Genomic DNA, 22,460 nt, shown 5'->3' on the forward strand with positions numbered 1-22,460 from the left:
ACTATTCTATATTTTATTCCACACTCTCCCTTTTTCTCCCTCACAAAATTTTTCTCTCTCTGCGCTACAGTACTGCTACGGTGTTTAGCGTTTTCTCTCGCGCGTACGGGCTCTGTGCCGTTTTTCTGTGCAGCCGCTATGTTCCAGGGCCATTTACAGGCTCGCGGTGCGGACGCCTGGTACGCTGCCAATGGCGTACCGTCGCCTTTACCGTTGCGCGGTGCGGACAGCCTGAGAAAGGAGGAGCTATCTCTTCTCCAAAAACTCCAGAAACCCATCCAGCTGAGCCAACCCATTGTCCACCCATCACGGAAACTGACACCTATGGCCCACGAGACAGACACACAGAGGGGGAGCAAATGGAGGATTAGGGCCGGCGCACGGGAAAGCAAGGAGACGAGCGACGGCTGCCGCGCCGCCCTTCGCCTCCACACTAGGTCCGCGGCACCGCCAGCCTCCTCCTCCTCCTCCTCCTCCTCCTCCTCCCCACCTCCCCTGTCGTGTGACGTATTGCTTGCTTGATTGCTTGCACTTGCACTCCCGGCCCGTGTCTACAACTGTACATATCCACTCTTAAAGAATTGAATCTAGTATGATTTCTAGGATTATTACTGTCTGATCAAATAGCACTGCTAGCAGAACACGGTATTGTATTGGCCTTGCGCAGATTAAGATTATACTGAGGTCAGTTCCTACTTCCTAGTGTTACTTTTGAATTATACCGAATTTGTTTCAGTGCGGCATATTAACTACCACAGCCACCTTGTTTGAAGATTCACAAGAAGATATGATAGATATACATAAAGGACACGGAATTACTTTAATGCTAATAAGATTTCTAGCCTCAGTGTGCAGATTATAGTTGTGCTATGATCATAAAAACATGTCCTCAAGTTTCTAGTACATTGTCACCATACTAGAAGATCAATAACCTGTTTCAATGTTGGATACATCGCTTTGCATCTGGATCACCAACTTTATTATGAATTTCCTCATGGGGAAACAGTGCTCTATCTGTCGCCAATGTTGTGTGCAATCAGCATTGAAATCAAATAATACAATTCCCTGTTCAGTAATGGGAACTCTCTGAAAATATTAATATGTTTTGTCTTTTTTTTTTTCTGATTCAGGCATATTTCTTTTATCAGTGATGGTTAATGGGCCGTAGGAGGAGCAGAAAGATTTATATCTCCAATGATCCTGTGGCGGTGGCCCAAATGTACTGCTGAATGGTTCAGACACAGGAAGCTTTTACCCTGGGAAGTTCCTTCTTGCCCCTACTCTACAATCGCCGCTCCAGTTCAGTGTGATGACTCAAGCGGTGATGAAAAGCTGAATTTTGCTCCTGATAATGAGCCTATCCAGAAATTGCACCGGTCTTTGAGCTCTGACAGTGTTGTGCAGACACTCCGCTGTCTAAGGAGGAAACCTGCAGTTGCATTTGCCTACTTTAAAGATACACATAGCCTTGGTTTTCACCATGACTTCTCAACCTACTCAGAGATCATACGAATTTTATCCCATTCATTCCAGGGGAAGATGCTGGTATCCTTGTTTGGTGAGATTCTCTCGGGAACTGGTAGTGGTGGCCCTGAAATCTTAGCGCTCATTGATCACTTGAGAGAAACATGTGCCACTTCTCACGTACTCTCATATGCAGTCAATTGCTTAATCAAGGCATACACCACCTGCCACAACGCACAAGAAACAGTAGAGATGTTTTGTCACCTTTGCAGGCTTGGATTTGTTCCAAAGCTTTGGGCTTGCAACTTTCTGCTCAAATTTGTATCTCAGAGCAATGATTCACATATGGTTGTTGCAGCTTATGATCGAATGAAGTGCTTTCAGTTGACACTGGATGCTCAATCATTGAACATAGTCACTAGATCTCTTTTTCAAGCAAACAAGGCAGACGAAGCATTCCAAGTGTGGGTTGGGATGATTGAAATGGGAGTGAAATTAGATGTACATGTGTACTCATCATTTATAATTGGCCTTTGTGATTGTGGAAAGTATGATCTAGCTTATAACATGGTAAGAAGATATGCTGTTCTACAAGAGATATCCCAAGAGAGGGTTCCAATTGAAGCCATGGCTTATAATATGGTAATTGATGGACTATGCAAAGAAATGAAACTGGAGGAGGCTGAAAAGGTCTTGGAGATCAAGACCAGACATGGATCTACCCCTGATCTATATGGCTATAGCTATCTCATTCATAGTCATTGCAAAATGGGTAACCTAGAGACGGCATGGTATCATATTGAAGACATGGTATCCCATGGCATTGAGATAAATTGTTACATTGTTGGTTCCCTTCTACAGTGCCTCAGGAAGTTAGGCATGATATCTGAAGTTATTGTGCACTTCCAGAAATTTAGAGATTTAGGGCTCCATCTTGATGGCGTGCTTTATAACATTGTTATGGATGCTTATTGCAAGCTTGGGAACATGAATGAGGCAGTTATGCTACTGAATGAAATGATGGCTGAAGGTTTGGTACCAGACAAAATCCACTATACATGCCTGATCAACGGTTACTGTCTGAAAGGAGAAACAGAAAATGCCTGGCAAGTATTTGAGCAGATGCTGAAGGCAAATATAAAACCAGATGTAGTTACATATAACATATTGTCCAGTGGATATAGCAGGAATGGCCTTGTTATGAAGGTATTTGACCTTCTAGAGCACATGATGGATCAAGGGCTGGAGCCTAATTCACTCACCTATGGTATAGCTATTGCTGGTTTTTGTAGAGGAGGCAACTTGAGCGAAGCAGAGGTGTTATTTAATATACAACAACAACAACAACAAAGCCTTTAAGTCCCAAACAAGTTGGGGTAGGCTAGAGTTGAAACCCAACAGAAGCAATCAAGGTTCAGGCACGTGAATAGCTGTCTTCCAAGCACTCCTATCTAAGGCTAAGTCTTTGGGTATATTCCATCCTTTCAAGTCTCCTTTTATTGCCTCTACCCAAGTCAACTTCGGTCTTCCTCTGCCTCTCTTCACGTTACTATCCTGACTTAGGATTCCACTACGCACCGGTGCATCTGGAGGTCTCCGTTGCACATGTCCAAACCATCTCAACCGGTGTTGGACAAGCTTTTCTTCAATTGGTGCTACCCCTAATCTCTCACGTATATCATCGTTCCGAACTCGATCCCTTCTTGTATGACCGCAAATCCAACGCAACATACGCATTTCCGCGACACTTAGCTGTTGAATATGTCGTCTTTTCGTAGGCCAACATTCTGCACCATACAACATAGCAGGTCTAATCGCCGTCCTATAAAACTTGCCTTTTAGCTTCTGTGGTACCCTTTTGTCACATAGGACACCAGACGCTTGCCGCCACTTCATCCACCCTGCTTTGATTCTATGGCTAACATCTTCATCAATATCTCCGTCCCTCTGTAGCATTGATCTTAAATATCGAAAGGTATCCTTCCTAGGCATTACTTGACCTTCCAAACTAACATCTTCCTCCTCCCGAGTAGTAGTGCCGAAGTCACATCTCATATACTCAGTTTTAGTTCTACTAAGTCTAAAACCTTTGGACTCCAAGGTCTCCCGCCATAACTCCAGTTTCTGATTCACTCCTGTCCGGCTTTCATCAACTAGCACTACATCGTCCGCGAAAAGCATACACCAAGGGATGTCCCCTTGTATGTCCCTTGTGACCTCATCCATCATTAAAGCAAACAAATAAGGGCTCAAAGCTGACCCTTGATGTAGTCCTATCTTAATCGGGAATTCATCCGTGTCTCCATCGCTTGTTCGAACTCTAGTCACAACATTGCTGTACATGTCCTTAATGAGCCCGACGTACTTCGTTGGGACTTTATGTTTGTCCAAAGCCCACCACATAACATTCCTTGGTATTTTATCATAAGCCTTCTCCAAGTCAATAAAAACCATATGTAGGTCCTTCTTCTTCTCCCTATACCGCTCCATAACTTGTCTTATTAAGAAAATGGCTTCCATGGTTGACCTTCCGGGCATGAAACCAAATTGGTTCATAGAGACCCGCGTTATTGCTCTTAAGCGATGCTCGATAACTCTCTCCCATAGCTTCATAGTATGGCTCATCAACTTAATTCCCCGGTAATTTGTACAACTTTGAATATCTCCTTTATTCTTGTAGATCGGTACCAATATACTTCTCCTCCACTCATCAGGCATCTTGTTCGATCGAAAAATATGGTTGAACAGCTTGGTTAACCATACTACAGCTATGTCCCCGAGGCATCTCCACACCTCGATTGGGATACCATCCGGTCCCATTGCCTTACCTCCTTTCATCCTTTTCAACGCCTCTCTGACCTCAGATTCTTGGATTCTCCGCACAAAGCGCCTATTGGTGTCATCAAAAGAGTCATCCAACTGAAAGGTTGTGTCCATATTCTCACCATTGAACAATTTGTCAAAATACTCTTGCCATCGATGTCGGATCTCATCCTCCTTTACCAAGAGATGCTCCCTTTCATCCTTAATGCACTTAACTTGGTTGAAGTCCCGTGTCTTTCTCTCACGAACCCTAGCCATCCTATAAATGTCCTTCTCTCCTTCCTTCGTACTCAAATGTTGGTAAAGATCCTCGTACGCTCTACCCTTTGCCACACTTACAGCTCGCTTTGCAGTCTTCTTTGCCACCTTGTACTTCTCTATGTTGTCCACACTCCTGTCATGGTACAAGCGTCTATAGCATTCTTTCTTCTCCTTAATAGCCCTTTGGACTTCCTCGTTCCACCACCAAGTATCTTTAGCCTCGCGTCCCCTTCCTTTGGTTACTCCACACACCTCTGAGGCTACCTTCCGAATGTTGGTTGCCATCTTGTCCCACATATTGTTTATGTCGTCTTCTTCCTTCCAAGAGCCCTCTTTGATAACCCTTTCCCTAAATACCTCTGACGTCTCCCCTTTCAGTTCCCACCACTTTGTTCTTTCAATCTTAGCTTGTTTATCCCTACGGGCACGCACCTGAAAACGAAAATCTGCCACCAAAAGCTTATGTTGAGAAACAACACACTCCCCTGGTATCACCTTGCAATCCAAGCATGCTCGTTTGTCCTTTCTTCTTGCGAGGACAAAGTCAATCTGGCTACAGTGTTGTCCGCTACTGAAGGTCACTAGATGAGATTCTCTCTTTCTAAAGAAAGTGTTGGCTATCATCAAGTCAAAAGCTACCGCGAAGTCCAGAACTTCCTCCCCCTCCTGATTCCTACTACCATACCCAAAAACCTCCATGACTGCCTCGAAACCTGCGCTTGTAGTACCTACATGCCCATTAAGATCTCCTCCTATAAAAAGCTTCTCACTACTAGGTATAGCTCTAACCAGACCATCTAAGTCTTCCCAGAACTGTCTCTTAGCACTCTCGTCGAGGCCTACTTGGGGGCATACGCACTAATTACGTTCAAAAACCATATCACCACCGACAAGCTTGACTAAGATAATCCTATCTCCTTGCCTTCTCACTTCCACCACACCATTCTTGAGGCTCTTATCAATCAAAACTCCTACTCCATTTCTATTTGCAACTGTCCCTGTGTACCAAAGCTTGAAACCTGTATTGTCCACCTCCTTCGCCTTCTGACCCTTCCATTTAGTCCTCTTGAACGCATAATATATTTACACGCCTCCTAGTCGCGGGTATCAACTAATTCTCTTAACTTACCTGTAAGTGACCCTACATTCCAACTACCTAAACGGATCCTAGTTGGTTCGACTAGCTTCCTTACCCTTCGCACCCGTCGACTCTGATGCAAAGACCCTTGCTCATTTTTCACTACACCCGGGCGCCGATGTAGCGCGCCACTAAGGAAGCGACGACCCGATCCTTGGTTACTTGACACCATGCCCAGATCACGACACGGCGCGTCACGGGGGTGACGACCCTGCCCTTGCCCATTTAACACCATACCCGGGTTCCGATATGGCGCGTCGCTAAGAGGGTTACGCCCCAACGATTTTCTTTCGGGTTTCATCTCCATTTAAGTGGCTAGGTTTTACATTGGGCTCGCCACGCCTAACACAACCCTCCTCCTTTACCAGGGCTTGGGACCTGCTATGCTGGGACACCAAAGGCGCCCCACCATAGGCGGAGTTAGAGGTGTTATTTAATATAGTAGAAGAAAAAGGGAATAGATAATATCGATGTGTTGTACAGTTCTATGGTTTGTGGTTATTTGCACTCAGGCTGGACCGACCATGCTTACACGCTTTTTCTTAGAGTTTGCTAAACAAGGAAATGTGGTGGATCATTTGTCATGTTCAAAATTGATAAACGGCCTCTCTAGAGATGAAAAGGGTTGAAGAGGCATCAACTGTATGTAGTATGATGCTTGAAAAGAATGTTGTTCCTGATGTAATTTCATATAGCAAACTTATATCAGCTTATTGTCAGTCAAGAGATATGCACAATGCTCGCTTATGGTTCCACGATATGGTTGAGCGAGGACTTTCTGATGTCATTGTATACACTGTACTGATGAATGGTTACTGCAAGGTGTGTCGGTTGCAAGAAGCATGTGAATTATTTGTTCAAATGATAAATTTAGGAATCAAGCCTGATGTAGTTGCATACACAGTGCTATTGGATGGCACCTAAAGGAAACCCTACAACAAGGGTGGCAGGGCATCGCTAAGGAAAGGAGGACCTTTTTTCTTAGAGCAAAGCATAAGGCGTTGCTGAGCTCTATGAAAGATATGGAAATTGAACCTGATGTAACCTGTTACACAGTATTGATTGATGGACAGTGCAAAGCAGAATATTTAGAGGAAGCACGGGGATTGTTTGATGAGATGTTAGTGAAAGGACTTACCCCTGATGTTTACACTACACAGCTCTTATAAATGGATACTGTAGCCAGGGAGAAATAGCAAAGGCTGAAGATCTTTTCCAAGGAAATGATAGATAAGGGAATGAAGCCAGATGTACTGAGCTTTTCAGTATTACATCAGAGAACCTTGAGACATCGAAAGGCTCATTAATATCTATGATGTCCTAAATGAATGCCATTTTGACTGAAGGGGCATCCTGCCAATGAAAAGGTACTACTTTCTTGTAATTATATATTTACACTAGTCAATCATGAATGAATTTACTAAAAAATTAGCATCTGCTAGATTGTGTTATCCAATATAATTATATTTATCCACCTGCAGGCTGTTTTGTCTAAAGGAGTCCTACCAGATTCGGCTACCAGTGCTAGTGATCGGTGTGCCTATGTCAGGAAGGCGGAACAAAATGGAGCTGTGCAGGTACCTTCAGCGCATGGAAAGACTGCTCTCTCAGCGCATGGGTCCTCAAGGAGAACAAATGCAGGTACCTTCAGCGTCCGGATCGACGACTCTCAATGGAGCTGTGCAGACACCATCGTGGCAAAGCTGGCTGTGGCATTGGGCACCCATGCCATTTGAGGGTTTACAGGACCGTTTTGTGGCTGCAACTAGTGGTGTGTTCCCAGACAAACCAAGAGCGAGAAGACAGAGGTAAGCTCTCGGGGTCCCGTGCCATGGGGAACTCTTGATGCTCCTGAGTCCATGCTGCACCACCTCCATTGGGCTGTAATGAGGTGGATTCCAATTGTTAGTCAAGCATAATGTTGTGTGATAAATCTATTTACAAGTGTTCGACACTGAGGCTGGTGAAGTTGGCAAGGACAGTACTACTCCCTCCGGTTCTCTAAAGCAAGTCGTTTTGGACATCGACACGGTCTTTAAGAAATGACTTTGACCGCTACTTTTTGCTATAAAATATAGTCAATATATATTTTATGAAACTACATTTCGAGATGAATCTACTTACATCACTTTCATATTTTCAAACTCAACCCAAAAGAAGTTATTTGTAGTTAAAGTTTAAAATGTTTGATTAAGACAACCTCAAAACGACTTGCTTTAGAGAACCGGAGGGAGTACTTCTCTTTCTGGAAAATGGACAGGAATCGCCGAGTTCGGTTAAACAGGTAGGCATCCTGAGACATACTATTAAGGTAGTTACAATGTTTTGGATAAACTATTACTACATTGAACTGCAGGTGGCCTGTGCCCATGCCATGTTGGTGGTCATTCCTAACAGTCCCATGTCGGCATTATACTGATGACTGGCATGATGATGTATCCAAGGATGAGCTGGACTCTGAAATCCCACCCGGCGAGGAGACGAGATACGGATACATAATGGGAATGATAGATACATGTAGTCTGTAGAATCCATCACGATTTCCCCGATAGGTCTCAGGTCTCAGGTCTCACTCTATATGACTATATCAATCTCCTTGTCAAGTAATCTTTTATGTACCACTGGTGTGCACTGTCCCTCAAGAAGTTAATACACCAATCTCTTGTTTAGTGCTCATAACATTACTCCAGCCTCCAGGTGTTGTGCTTCGTGTAGAGACAAAACAAATAATCACAAGACCAGTGACACACTGCCCATGTAACCTGTTTGGTGTCAACAAATAAAGATATTGGTGCAATTGAAATTATTATTTTAAATTCCGAACCAACAGCTTTGTGGAAGACAGAAAGAACCCTAATTTTGCCGAACTATTGATTCACATCAGAATCCAAAGATTGAATAATCTATTCTGTATTTCACAAGTGCCTTCCAAATGCACATGGAGTTTACTATCGTTGCTGGGACAATTGGTGGTACTCCGTATTCCATTCAACAAGGACACAAAATTCCCTGCTACTAATACAGGATAACATTAGAATTTTACATGTGATTGATACAATTACTCGTCAACAACATTACTGAATAGGCACGGAGAAGTTTTTGTACATGCATCGTTATCATGACATTCACATCTGAAGATTGTAGTGAAAGTCCTTGCTCCTTACTGTTCGGTCTCATCCCTCCAGACACCAAGCCGTCTTAAGTAGGGATGAAAACGGATCGGATACGGACGGATATCATCCATATTATATTTGTTTTCACATTTCTGCTCGGATTCGGCTTCGAATACGAATAGTATCAGCTATGTCGAATCGGATACGATTTGGTACCGACATCATAAATATGCGATTTAAGTATTCGGATACGGATACAGTATCGAATGTTGAATATCCGGACTTGGATACGGACATATCTGAACTCCTCTAAACAGATTCGGTCTTGAATACGGTCGGAAAATATCCATACAATTTTCACCCCTAGTCTTAAGAGTAGAGCTTCACACGCATGGTAATTGGCGCACGGCACAATGGGCACGTTGATAGTGTTGGGGCCACATTCCTTGCATGTCTTGCAAAAAAGAAAAAAAAAAAGGTCTGTCAATAACTCATCCAAACAAAGGATTTAATTGAATTCTATCTTTAAAGGTTAGCCATAGTTCTCAAATCTCAGGTTAGTTCATTTGGGAGAGTTCACTAGCAATAGATATTGTCATATTGGATTACCATTTCACACTATCAAACTTCAATACTTCACATATGGAGATGGAATGTGTATAGAAAACTTACCAGGTGACCACACTGAAAAGCCATGTCCTTTGGATTGGTTAAACATATGGGACATACCTGTAGGCGGCAAAGATATAGTTTAACACTTTAATGTGCCATCACTCTTGAGAAATATAATGAATAGTTACTGGTCCAAAGTACCTGCTCGTCGGCAGTGCTTTTGCCAATACCAGTTGACTTCGAGCTTGCAGTTTGAGAAGGATGTGAAGCTGCAGCATTATCATTTTCAAGAACTTTATTTGGAGGAGGAAGAATCCTAGGAGAGTCAATCCTTTGTGCGTGCTTTCTGGGAGATTAGTTCAGATAAGACAATACATACAAGATCAGCAAATGGAAAAGAAATGACAGCAATGCCAAGAAACTAATTCAGGACCACAAAGAAACTGAGTAAGAACAGGTACTCTGGAGGTCGGAGGCCTTGAGTTGCTTTATACTGAGAAGGTATTTCCATAAGAACTGCAAGGGCAAATGCAGCCTCCTTCTTTGACATATCCTTACTTGTTGACATAATATCAGTGAAGTTCACAAACTGCAATAGTTCATTAGTAAGATTCTCAGAAGACCGACAGGTCAGAAAACTGAAGTCTATTCTACTCAGAAGGCAATGGCAGAAAATAAATTTAATTAGGTTAGTATATTTTTTCTTACTTGGAATAATCAATATGCTCACAACTTTATGTAAAAAAGTGACAGGTACAGGTACAATAGCAAGCACGGGGTACTGCTATAAGTGGAGGAACATCAATGTTTTGGAATTTAAACATCATAGAGTAGTATTATAATCACCTGGAAATTGTCAAAAGCTCTTTCAGGGATACAGTCATCAAAATGCTGGCATCGCATCCCATGGTCCATCACCCACCCCAACCATTACTATTGAAAGAGGATAGTGGCTGACAACCAAATAGGCTTCAGTAATACCACAAGACCAAGTTCTAAGAAATGATGAACTGAATTTTACCTAGCATCAACAATTGCTTGTATAGTTGCTTGTTCCTGTGGACTTAATCTTCCATCATTTGTATTAGTGGCAGTCACCTACAACTTTGCTCAGGTCAAATATGTTGATAATTCTAGTAAGTATTTTGATGCTATTATGAACATGTTACCTGTCCATCAGCTATGATCACGAGGACATGGTATTGCCAATTACTATTTTCAACAACAGAAATCGCTGCATAAATAAGAGGTGCAAAAGAAGTTGGTCCTGCACACAGTTGAACCAAGGAATAAGCAACACGTAACCACAGACCAGTTACTGCCAGTAATGCTACTGGCCACTAATATTTCGCTACGAGTTTTGAGTACTGCACAAATAGACTATTGCACAGTAGTTTATCAGGAGCTTAGGACTTGTTTCTCTTCAGAAACTTGAAACACCATCCTAGAGTGTGGGCTCTCTCTGGAAACTGAAATATTTTGGTCTTCTTAGTTATTACAGCATCTACGGTACGCGAGGGGGAGGGGGGGGGGGGGCGGGGGGGGAGGGGGTGTTCTTTACCTGAAAGGTTCAAATGTGGTACGATTTGCCGATACCTTACAAGAACCTCCTCAAAGCCACGACAGAGTCGGTTCTCTGGGTAGAAGCTGAAGACAGAGTGATCATGTGTAGAAGCTACAAAATGAATTAACTCTTGTCATGTCATGTACGAACCGTGCCAATTGCCTAAATTCAGGTCATAATGGGAAAACAACAAAAGAACGGTGAATAGTTACCATCGCCAAATCCAAAACATGGTATTAAGTTATCATCATCAAAAGGTGATAGTGTTCGCCCAATTATAGAGATAGCTTGCTCATATGGATTTGGGGTACCATTAATGGCATGCAAAGATTTTCTTCTAAAGGAATGCCTGCCTGCAGAATTCAGACAAACAGTTCTTTATAATCAGGAGGATCTTAATTCTTAAGTAAAGCTGCTGGAAAGCCATGAAGTAGAAGGAAACAGACGTGATGGGATTGCAGAACACTACCTGACCACTCATTGCTTTTGGTGAAATCAATACCAAGAATTAGATTTGATGATTCGAGACCAGCTTCTCTCAGTGCAGTAGTAACCTTCACAAATATGAAATGAATTTAAAAATGTATACAGAGGCATATAACACAAAAAAACATATTGTGTTGAAATTGGGCAGTTGAAGCATGTGAGCAGCGTTGGCTACACGAAACCAAATTGGTAGATGTTGTGGCCAAAGAATTATGACCGTTTGACAGGTATACACTGTATGATACTAGATTGTCGCTTTAAAAACTGTCAGTGCCAAGATTTAGGTAGTAAGGCCACCTAAAGCCCTCAATTTGACCTTTTATGAATTACTTTTTTTAAAAGATAATGGAATGTGTTTACTCCTGATCTCCTGCCTCTGCTTAAGAATGTATTTGTTTCTGCATTAACTTATGTTCAACAGATTTGACCAACAAAATCAAGGATGATAGGAAAGATTATAGGTTCAGATGAGAAACTTGTTTAGACTTCAAATATGAGCAAGATCGCATCAGGAAATGTTACTGCTGGTTACCTCATCGACAGAGCTATAATTGTCTGGTATAAATTTTGGCTGCCTTTTATCATGGTTTTTGTCCTTGGAATTCCCAGAGGAACCATGACCTTGATGCCAGTGCTTGTGATGAGTTCTCTCACCCCACATTATAATAAAATGATCTGCGGTAACATATAAGTTCCAAAGCATTAGGAAGTCACATTTAGTCGTTGAAGCAAAGAAGTCACAACAGCTGAGAAATATATCACATGTAGTTTTTAGAAATTATGTACAAGGAAACAGGAAGAAACCAGAGAGAGAGAGAGCATATGAAGGGTAAGTAATTTTTAAGTATTAGCACAATACGTAGAACCAGGGAATTCCTGATCCCTTGCTGGGTGGCATTCCATGCCTGAACCTTGTGATCTAAACAGAACTGATCAATCTAATAAATCAGATTAGATACTAGATTCTAATATACACCATGCACTATAGTTTTTTTTGCAGGAAACGATGGAGGGACTACACCAAAAGTAGTACACTAATAGAATCTGCACACTAGATTGTTCCATCTGATGGATTTGCGATTCGTCAGACATAAGCTAGCAGCTACTGATGTGAATTTTGATGCAAAATGGAGGTTGAGTAAGCAGTTACAGTAGGCCTAGAAAGGCTCATTTGAAAGGGAAGAGGCACTACATAGACATAGGAAGCTTTGGTGCTGAATTTAACAAGCATCCGTATGTATCAGTCAAATAAAAATGCTCTATCACACAAATAACAAGTACTCCCTTCCGCCCCCAAAAGAATGCAATTCTGGAACAGTGTCATGGTTTTATATATCAAGTTTGACCAATTATAGATAAAAAATATATAAATATTTATAATATCAAATAAACATCATTAAATTAATTACGAAATGTATTTTCATAATAAATTAATTTGGAGCCATAAATATGAATACTATTTACTAGAAATCTGATCAAATGTGAAGCACTTTAATTGGCATGCATACCATAGTTGCATTCTTTTCAGGACAGAGGTAGTACTGGCTAAATAAATGAACGACACAAAAAAACACTGGATGGATGAAATATCCTTTAAAAAATGAAACGAGCCAGATGGATCAAATATCTTAACAGCAATACGGTTAACTAAGCACAAAAACGGAATTAAAGTAACATAAAATTTGTAAAATTCCCTCAGCCTAGTAACAACTGTGCATTAACCATATGAGTTCGACGAAGCAAGATATATGAACTTGGTAAGCACAAAATCGAGTCATTAAGCTGAAGGAAGACTCGTAAAGTTCCTTGAGGCTAGTACTAGATCCAAGCTAACGACACGTGAAGGTTAATTGCGTGCTTTGCCTTTGTTGTCAAGGAAACCTAACATCAAGCAAGCAATAAACAGAGGGTCGCATCTAATGTTTGCTCCTCAAGAACCATTCCCCATTTTGAGCTGGAAAATAAGCACCACAGCACAGTAATTGCCCTAACCAGGTGCTACTAAGCTGAAGAACCGGCTGGCCCCTAATCTAGTGCTTGGGAGTTGGGACTGCCTTTTTTTTCCCCCAGACACCCACCAATCAAATCCTCAATCCACTAGAGCCAAAAATTCCCACAGTAGAACGACATGCCCTAGTTATTTATTGTAACAATAAAAGAATATAAAACAACAAGGTCGATTCAGGTTCTTGTAGGCACCACCGCAACAGCGTCAAGTCGTCCGGCGCACGGACGAATCACAAGGCAGACAGAGATTGCAACGCAAGAGATCATTGTTACCAGAAAAGGCAGGTGAGGGTCTGGTGAAGCGGACGTGGCGGCGGCCGGTGTGGTGAGCGGCGGCGGCGCGTGTGCAGGTACAGACCACGGGCGCGAGAAGACAGAACGGAGTCAGGGAAAGGAGGGAAAGTCAAGGGAGACGAATGACGGAAGGAGGTAGACTGGGCCCTGTGGCAGCTTCGAGGATGCTGCTCGACGGTGGTGGTAGACTGGTAGCGTGCGTGCAGCGGTGGTGGTAGCGTGCAGCTGCAGCACGACGGCTGCGGCGGCCAGGCAAGGCAAGTGTCAGCAATCGGAGGAAGAAGGAGAGGAATCAGAGCAAGGCGAGGCAGCAGAGCAAGGGGAAACGGAGACAGACGAAGCTTGCTTGTGGGTTAAGATATTTGGTTACAATATTCATACCCCTTTCCTGGACGAAGCCAGCACATATACGCTAACAGACTCACGCACGCAGCCGATACAGGCTGGACTCACTTGTTTTCCCACTGAGGCCCAAACACCCGGACACTCCTCTTCCTGGGCCGAGCAGGCCTTCCTCCTGCCGAGCCTGGCACGGCACACTCCACCTGCTCCTTCGGCATAGCGTGCTGGTCCGCTGTCCTGACATCCCCTCTCCCTTGCGCGCCTGGATGACCCCAGACAGCAGCGCGCGGAAACTGTTGACGAAGGTAGTCCAGATCTTCCCATGTGGACAGAGATGAAGGCAACTGAGACCATTTGATCAGACCTTGACGCACAGGAACCCGCACCTTTGAAGATTGATCGACGTTGAAGAATCCTTTCAGGAACGCTCCAACGAATGGAAGAAGGAGGCAGATTCTTCTCCACAACATGGTGACCACCAACTGCTTTCTGGAGCTGTGACACATGAAAGACAGGGTGAATAGAGGAAGACGCAGGAAGCTCCAGGCGGTAGGCAACGGACCCAATACGCTCAATGATCCGAAAGGGCCCGAAGAACTTGAATGCCAGCTTCTGGTTAGCACGGTCAGCCAAAGATGACTGCACATAGGGCTGTAGCTTAAGAAAAACCCACTCAGCAATCTGAAACTCGCGTTCGGAACGGCGTTCATCCGCTTGCTTCTTCATGCGCTGCTTGGCTCGATGAAGATGCTGCCTGACCAACTGAGTCATCAGATCACGGTCCCGAAACCATTCAGACAGATCAACGATGGGATGATCATCGGCAGCTGGCAACCCAAACTGGCGAGGAGCAAACCCATACAGCACCTCGAATGGCGAACGGCCAAGAGCTGAATGAAATGAGGTATTGTACCAGAATTCCGCAACATCCAACCAGGAACTCCAGCGGCGCGGACAAGCATGGACATAACACCTGAGGAAAGCCTCCAAGCACTGATTGACCCTCTCTGTTTGTCCATCGGACTGCGGATGATATGCCGAACTCATGCACAGATCAACTCCAGCCAACTTGAACAGCTCCCTCCACAAGTGACTGGTAAAAATACGATCCCTATCGGAGACAATAGCATTGGGCAACCCGTGCAACTTGTAGACTTGTGATAGAAACAGTTTAGCTACCCCAGCAGCAGTGAAAGGATGCTTCAGGCCCAAAAAGTGTGCATACTTGGAGAAAGTGTCCACAACCACCAAAATACAGTCAAAGCCACCAGACATTGGAAGACCTTCAATGAAATCCATGGAGATTACCTGCCAAGCACGATCCGGAACCGGCAAGGGTTGCAAGAGACCAGGTAAACGCGAACGGTCCGGCTTGGCTTGCTGACAAGTAAGACATGAACGGACAAAGTCGTGGACTGCTGTCTTCAAACCGGCCCAGGCAAACAACTGCTTGATACGGCGATAAGTGACCGGAATCCCGGAGTGACCTCCTACAGCACTGTCATGGAGGGCAGCGATGATACGAGTTTGGAGCTCCTCATTATGACCGATCCATATGCGCTGATCGTAGCGCAGCAAGCCATCCCGAAAAGTGAAATGGGGGACAGCTGCCGGATCAAGAACCAGTTTCGCAATCAACTGTTGTGCATGAACATCTGATTCATAAGAGGCAGCCACCTCCTGCAACCATTGCGGTTGAACCACCGAGACCGCAGAACATTGCAGTGCCGGCACACGAGACAGAGCATCAGCAGCACGGTTATCCACACCCTTGCGATACACAATTTGATATTGCAACCCAAGGAGCTTGGTAAAAACCTTTTGTTGCCAAGGCGTATGCAATCGTTGCTCCGACAGCTGAACTAGACTCTTCTGATCTGTCACAATATGGAATTCAGCATACTGTAAATAGCTGCGCCACTGTTCCAGGGCCAAAAGGATAGCCAAGTATTCTTTTTCATATGTAGAGAGACCTTGGGATCGTGGACACAGAGATTTGCTGAGGAAAGCCAGAGGGTGACCATCTTGTGTAAGTACTGCCCCAATGCCTATTCCACTGGCATCTGTCTCCACACAAAAGGGCTTAGAAAAATCCGGTAAAGCCAACACAGGAGCTGATGTTAGGGCCTGCTTCAGAGCATGGAAGGCAGCATCATGAACTGTGGACCACAGGAACAAGGCCCCTTTCTTTAGCAAGTCCGTAAGAGGCCGAGAAATCACCCCAAAATGCTTCACAAAACGTTTGTAGTAGCCTGCCAACCCCAAGAAGCTGCGAAGCTCCTTAGCCGAAGATGGTACTGGCCAACTCAAAACTGCCTGAATCTTGTCCGGGTCAGTCGCCACACCCTGCTCCGAAATGACATGCCCCAAATACTTCAACTGACGTTGAGCGAAGACACATTTGGAGCGCTTGACCTGCCACTGATCACGGCGGAGAAGCTCCAACACTTGCCGAAGGTGGACCAAATGTTCCTCAAGCGACCGGCTGTAAATGAGAATGTCATCAAAGAAAACCAAGACTCCTTTGCGAAGCAATGAGGCCAGGGTGGTATTCATTGCCTTCTGGAATGTGGCCGGTGCCCCTGTGAGACCGAATGCCATGACTCGGAACTCATACTGACCAGAGTGGGTTTGAAAAGCTGTTTTTGGTTCTTCACCCGGCTGCAATCTGATCTGGTGATAGCCGGCTGTGAGATCCAAACAAGTAAACCACGAAGCATGGGTCAGCTCATCCAACAACTCCTCGATCACTGGTACCGGATACTTGGCCTTAGCAGTAAGCGCATTCAAGTGGCGGAAATCGACACAAAATCTGAACGACCCATCCTTCTTCTTGACAAGTAAGACTGGAGAAGAAAATGGACTGTTGCTCGGTTGAATGATGCCAGCCTTGAGCATATCCATTACTTGCCGCTCAATTTCATCCTTGACAGCAGGCGGGTAGCGATAAGGACGAACTTGCACCGGCGAGGCCCCTGGAATCAGGGTATAGCATGATCAGAAGGCCGTGCAGGAGGATAACCAGTAGGAGGAGCAAAAACTGATTCAAACTCGTGCAATAAATCTAATACTGCTGGATGAACAGGAATGGTTTGAGGAATGTCTGCCGCTGATAAGGCCGTCACCTAGATAACTGATCCCTCTGGTAACGCCATCAGCTTCCCTTGCAAGCGAACCATAGTCTGGCCGTGAGGAATCAAGAGCCATTTGTGCTGCCAATCAATCTACATCGGGCTATGACTTGCTAACCAGTCCATGCCAAGAATCATATCATAAGATGGCATAGGTAAAGCCAAGAAAGCTGAATTGAACTGACATTGTTGCACTTCCCACGATAGATCACTGAAAAACTGGGGGCATACAATGATATTACCATTGGCAATGCGGACCCAGGGTGGAGCTGCCAAGGATTGACCACCAGACAACCTGCTAGCGAGATCAGTGCTGACAAAAGAACAAGTACTGCCAGAATCCACCAAAATCTGCACCGGAATGCCCTGAACGGAACCTTCAAGATGTATAGAGCGAACTGGAGCAGAAGCAGCAACTGACGCTAGCACCTGGACAGCAAAAACCTGAGCTGAATCCTCCTCATTGATGACTGGATCAACACATTCATAGTTATCCGAATTGCACATATCCTAGAACTCCTGGAGGGCGTGTAGCTGAAGGGCTTCAGGACATTTGTGGTCGCGAGACCATTTCTCACCACATCGAACACAGAGGCCGCGGGCACGCCTGTAAGACCGCAACGTGTTCAATTTGTCCTCCACGCCATGGGGCCGACGGTCATCAGCCCGAGCCCCACCCAGAGCTGCCCGAACGCCACGATCAGGAACGGTGGCCGCCGGCAGCATGGGCAGATTCTTGAACGCGGACTTCCTCCGCCCAGGATCCACCAGTTCTTCCTGCAACAAGGCGAGAACACAGGCAGCATCCACAGAAGATGGGCGTTGCATATGCACAGCAGAACGAAGGTCATCCCTCAACCCATCCACAAAACGCATGGCATAAAACAGAGGATCAGTAGTTTTGCCATAAGCTATGAGCTGATCTACCAAACCAGTGAACCTATCTGCATACTCCTGAACCGTACCAGTTTGACGGATGTGGAACAACTGGCGAATCAACAACTCATACTGATCCCGACCAAAATGATCTAAGACCAGTTGACAAAACTCCTCCCAGCTAACCTTTTTCACCTTGGGATCTAAGGACTGCAGCCAGCGAGATGCAGCACCTTTCATCCGCATCGTGGCTACACGAATCCATTGACTGGGCTCAACAGAATACATGTCAAAATAGTCGTCACAATGACTGAGCCACAGCTTGGGATCCTCCCCATCAAAAACTGGAAAATCCATCTTCGGTAGCTTGCTACTAGAATACTGAGGTCCCCAATGTGCGCGGTACTCATGCGGCGCCCCCTCAACACCAGAAAGCTCCCGATCCCCCATGTCCAAAGCAGAACTAGAGAGAGATCGATGCAGTACAAACTGATGGGCAGGCTGGGGAAGGTGATGGATGGTTGGCTTACCCTTGACCGAGGGCTGAGCCATGGACTCAAACCCCCGGTGATGATGTGCAACGCCGTGCCCAACTGACGGGCCGATGGCCGGGTGCCCGGCAGATGATGTCGCCGCGGCCACCACGGGATGGGACTTCAGGACACCAGCGGAAGTCGCCAGCTCCGAGTCGAGCACCACACGACTCACAGATTTGCGAAGGGCAGTCATCTCCTCGCGCAACTGCTCCACCACCGCGTCGGACTTGCGAACCGCCCCCAACTCCGAGCGCAGCTCCGCCACCGACGCATCCACCTTGGGCTTCCATTCATCGAGCACCTTAGCTGCCTCCTCCAACCGGCTGAATCGATCCGTGATGGAGTACTCCACCGCCCCGATCCGCTTGCCCAGCGACACCTCCACCTCCCCGATACGTTCCCCAAGGGACGTTTCGATGTGGGTCTTCACGGACTTGAGTTCATCCAACAGGAGCTTGGTGTTGGAATCCATGGCACCGAAATGCTTACGGAATCTGGTAAAATGGTCGTGGATGTCGTGGGGTTCCAGGATGGGGATAGGATAGATCGACCAAGGAACGATAGGCTCTGGATACCAATTTGTCAGCAATCGGAGGAAGAAGGAGAGGAATCAGAGCAAGGCGAGGCAGCAGAGCAAGGGGAAATGGAGACAGACGAAGCTTGCTTGTGGGTTAAGATATTTGGTTACAATGTTCATACCCCTTTCCTGGACGAAGCCAGCACATATACGCTAACAGACTCACGCACGCACCGATACAGGCTGGACTCACTCGTTTTCCCACTGAGGCCCAAACACCCGGACACTCCTCTTCCTGGGCCGAGCAGGCCTTCCTTCTGCCGAGCCTGGCACGGCACACTCCACCTGCTCCTTCGGCATAGCGTGCTGGTCCGCTGTCCTGACAGCAAGCAACCCAAAAGGAGGGTCATCTGCAGTCTCACATGGCATTATGGCCAGCCAATGTGAGAGAGCAACCGATTTCGCTTTCGGTATGTGTAAAGCTAAAAGGCAGTCATCGTGCGTTGATGACATGATCCATGAATATCCCCTCGCGGAATAGATCATTTTTTTGGCTAAAAAAATAATGTAAATAAAATTCATGTTACAGAATAGACAGCGTTTTTTTTCCTAAAAATAAAGGTAAACAAAAAATGCGATAATAATATTTAAAAAATATAAAATTTTATTACACGCCCGGTGGGACTCGAACCCACAATCGCCTGATTAGAAGTCAGACGCCTTATCCATTAGGCCACGGGCGCTCGCTTGTGATGGTTACAGCGACAAAGCTTTAATCATAATAGAAGCCTTGACGTCCCGCTTATATCTCGGATCGCCGGTGGAACTTGGCAGAGAAAAAAAAAACCGAGAATCTCACCGATCCGCTCCACTATTCCTGCCTCTGCTAACCGCATTTCAGCAAATGAACATTTCTCTAAGCTTATACGTGGTTTGAAAGCTGCTCCAAGGATCCAACGAATAGCTAAGGTTTGTTGGTGATCCCTAGCTACAATCCCAAGAACATCAGACTTTATATTATCTACAGCGTCAACCATAAGTTTGATTACATCGCATTCAGTTCGAGCTAGGCGGTGAAAAGATTTTAAACGACAGCACGGACCTCAGTTCTTTTACCATCGATCATGTAAAAGCTTACCAATTTTTTGATCAATTCCTTTTGCTCACCATTAGGATCCCTCTTATAGCGGAGAATTTCCGAGCAATTGGAAGCCACTATTGATGAGGAGGCCACGCCCCTGGGCGACGTAAAACCTTTTTTTTTGACCCAGGGGGTCAGCGTCATGACCCGTGGCGCCGAGGTCACACGTCTCGGCGCCGAGGAGACAACCTGGCAGGTGAAGTGGTGCCGATGTGGCAGCTAGCTCGGCGCCATATATCTTGGCGCCGAGGTAACCCTATACCCTGCAAGGATCACCGCAATAGCATATTGGCACTGGAACACCATTAGGCAGTGGCAAACGGGTGAAGGCGGTTCCCACCATCGGCCTATTAAAAAAACTATTTTTGTTCTAAGAAACCAAATTCAATGAACTATATAAATCAATCCTAGGGTTTCCATTACTTGCACATTGATATATATTAACGACAAAATAAAACACGATGGACAGAGGTTACCTTGGTTTACTAGATTTACCATGCTTTGGCATCCTAGGGGAGGGAGAGGGGCCCGGTGTACCTAAGGTTGCATAATACACAAAATACTAATCGCTTCAAACCCTAAGTAATGACGTACCTACGGTTGCAGAATACACATAATGGCCCCGTTCGCTTCACTGAAAAAACAAATCAAAACATTGTTCCTGCTGATTTGTTGTGAAAGAAAAATACTGTTTCGGCTGAAAAAACAAGCTGAAAAAGACGGATTATAAGAGAAGCGAACATGGCCAATATAGACCAAATCAATGCGTACAAAGTAAGGACAGGAGAAAGGTTACCTTGCTCTCGAAGATTTATGGATCAAATCTAAGTTTTCAAGATTGAATATGAGGATTGGAGAAGGATGGGCAGGAGAGGGAGAGGGAGAAACTGAGAGAGAGGAGCAAGAAACGGAAAAATGCTCGGGCAAGGAAAGGTGGGCGTAGTCTTTTGAATGCAAGGTCGGCGCCATGATCTGTGGCGCCTGTGGCGCCGAGCTAGCTGCTAAGTCGGCACCACTTCACTTGACAGGCTGTCTCCTCGATGCCATGTCATGGCGCCGACCCCTGGGTCAAAAAAAAAAAGGTTTTACGTCATCCAGGAATGTAAACGTGAATATTTTACGAAAAAGAGCCAAATTGTAAAAAAAAAAAAGAGCCCTGTCGCTTGGTTGACAAACTGTTCCGTATAATAATACTTTGATTGATCCCACAGAGGTCCCTCTGATAGCAAGCGTTATCGTGGTGCAGTAATTCGCACCAAAAAAAAAGAAGCAAAAAGCAAACTGTAGCGCACAGCAACCAGGAGCCTTGATCCTGCATAGCCTTTGCTCGAGCATGAAAAATGTTGAGCTCAAATAAGCAAATATGCTACCAACACAATGATGATTCCATCGCAGTAAAGGGCAAAGCCACATTTCAACACAAGGCAGGAATGGGACCTGTTATCATCTAAAACAAAAATTATCTCATCACAGCCAACTAACAATCTAACATACTATGAATTACAACCACAGTGAATGAGGCCCTGCCTATGAGAATCAGCCAAAATTTCGTATCTTTGCTAAACATTATTCTAGGTCCAGCAAAGCTGCGTCATGTTACAACCAATCAACCTGATGCGCCCAACACACGACTCAAAACTGAGCGATGATCTCTAGGCGCACCGGGAAATCGATCAACTAGGCATACTGCTTTGAACGGAAGCTAGGGCGTCTACGCAATCTCAGTTCGGTACATCAGGCTTTTGATTTGATATAAAGGTTCCAGGCACTCTTTCGCTCTATGAACCTTCGACTGCAGATAGAAGCTCCCGTTCTTGGCATTCCTCTCAAACATCGTGTCATACTTCTGCAAAGTATTCAAAAACAGGGGAAACTTGAAGTTAGGTCTGGCTGAGGCAATGGTTTTGTACAGATGGTTCAGTTTTTATGACTGTTTGGACAGTTTTAGTTGGGAAGTAAATTGCATGGGTAAAACGATGTTTGCTGTGAATATTATTAACAACAAAGTTGTAGATAACATACTTATCTTGCTTGTGTCAAATTTTCATGGTACGTTTGAGAGTTATAGTTGTTAGAAGTTGATCTCCAGAAATGCTTATTCTCTGAAAATTTCTGGATAGACCTGGGAAGTTTACCTATTTTGACTAGGATAATT

The 22,460-nt window shown here is 45.0% G+C and overlaps 1 protein-coding gene, 1 non-coding gene and 1 pseudogene across 2 annotated transcripts; 1 reads left to right on the forward strand and 2 right to left on the reverse strand.

Annotated features, from left to right (window-relative positions):
* The first annotated feature begins 157 nt into the window (after positions 1-157).
* Positions 158-2,823, forward strand: LOC136454067 (pentatricopeptide repeat-containing protein At2g26790, mitochondrial-like). The gene is made up of 2 exons (XM_066454621.1): positions 158-437; positions 1,131-2,823. The coding sequence occupies exon 2, from the start codon at positions 1,195-1,197 to the stop codon at positions 2,821-2,823; it is 1,629 nt and encodes a 542-aa protein (XP_066310718.1). The 5' UTR covers positions 158-437; positions 1,131-1,194.
* Positions 2,824-9,007: 6,184 nt separating this feature from the next.
* Positions 9,008-12,713, reverse strand: LOC136454068 (E3 ubiquitin-protein ligase RGLG3-like; annotated as a pseudogene).
* A 7,121-nt stretch (positions 12,714-19,834) lies between these two features.
* Positions 19,835-19,907, reverse strand: TRNAR-UCU (transfer RNA arginine (anticodon UCU)). The gene has a single exon. It is a non-coding gene; the product is annotated as a tRNA-Arg (tRNA).
* Positions 19,908-22,460: the final 2,553 nt, after the last annotated feature.

This window comes from Miscanthus floridulus, chromosome 5 (assembly GCF_019320115.1).
Source record: "Miscanthus floridulus cultivar M001 chromosome 5, ASM1932011v1, whole genome shotgun sequence".
Lineage (NCBI taxonomy): Eukaryota > Viridiplantae > Streptophyta > Magnoliopsida > Poales > Poaceae > Miscanthus > Miscanthus floridulus.

Coding starts and splice junctions, on each gene's coding strand:
- LOC136454067 (XM_066454621.1), top strand. CDS start 1,195: ATGATCCTGTGGCGGTGGCCCAAATGTACTGCTGAATGGTTCAGACAC.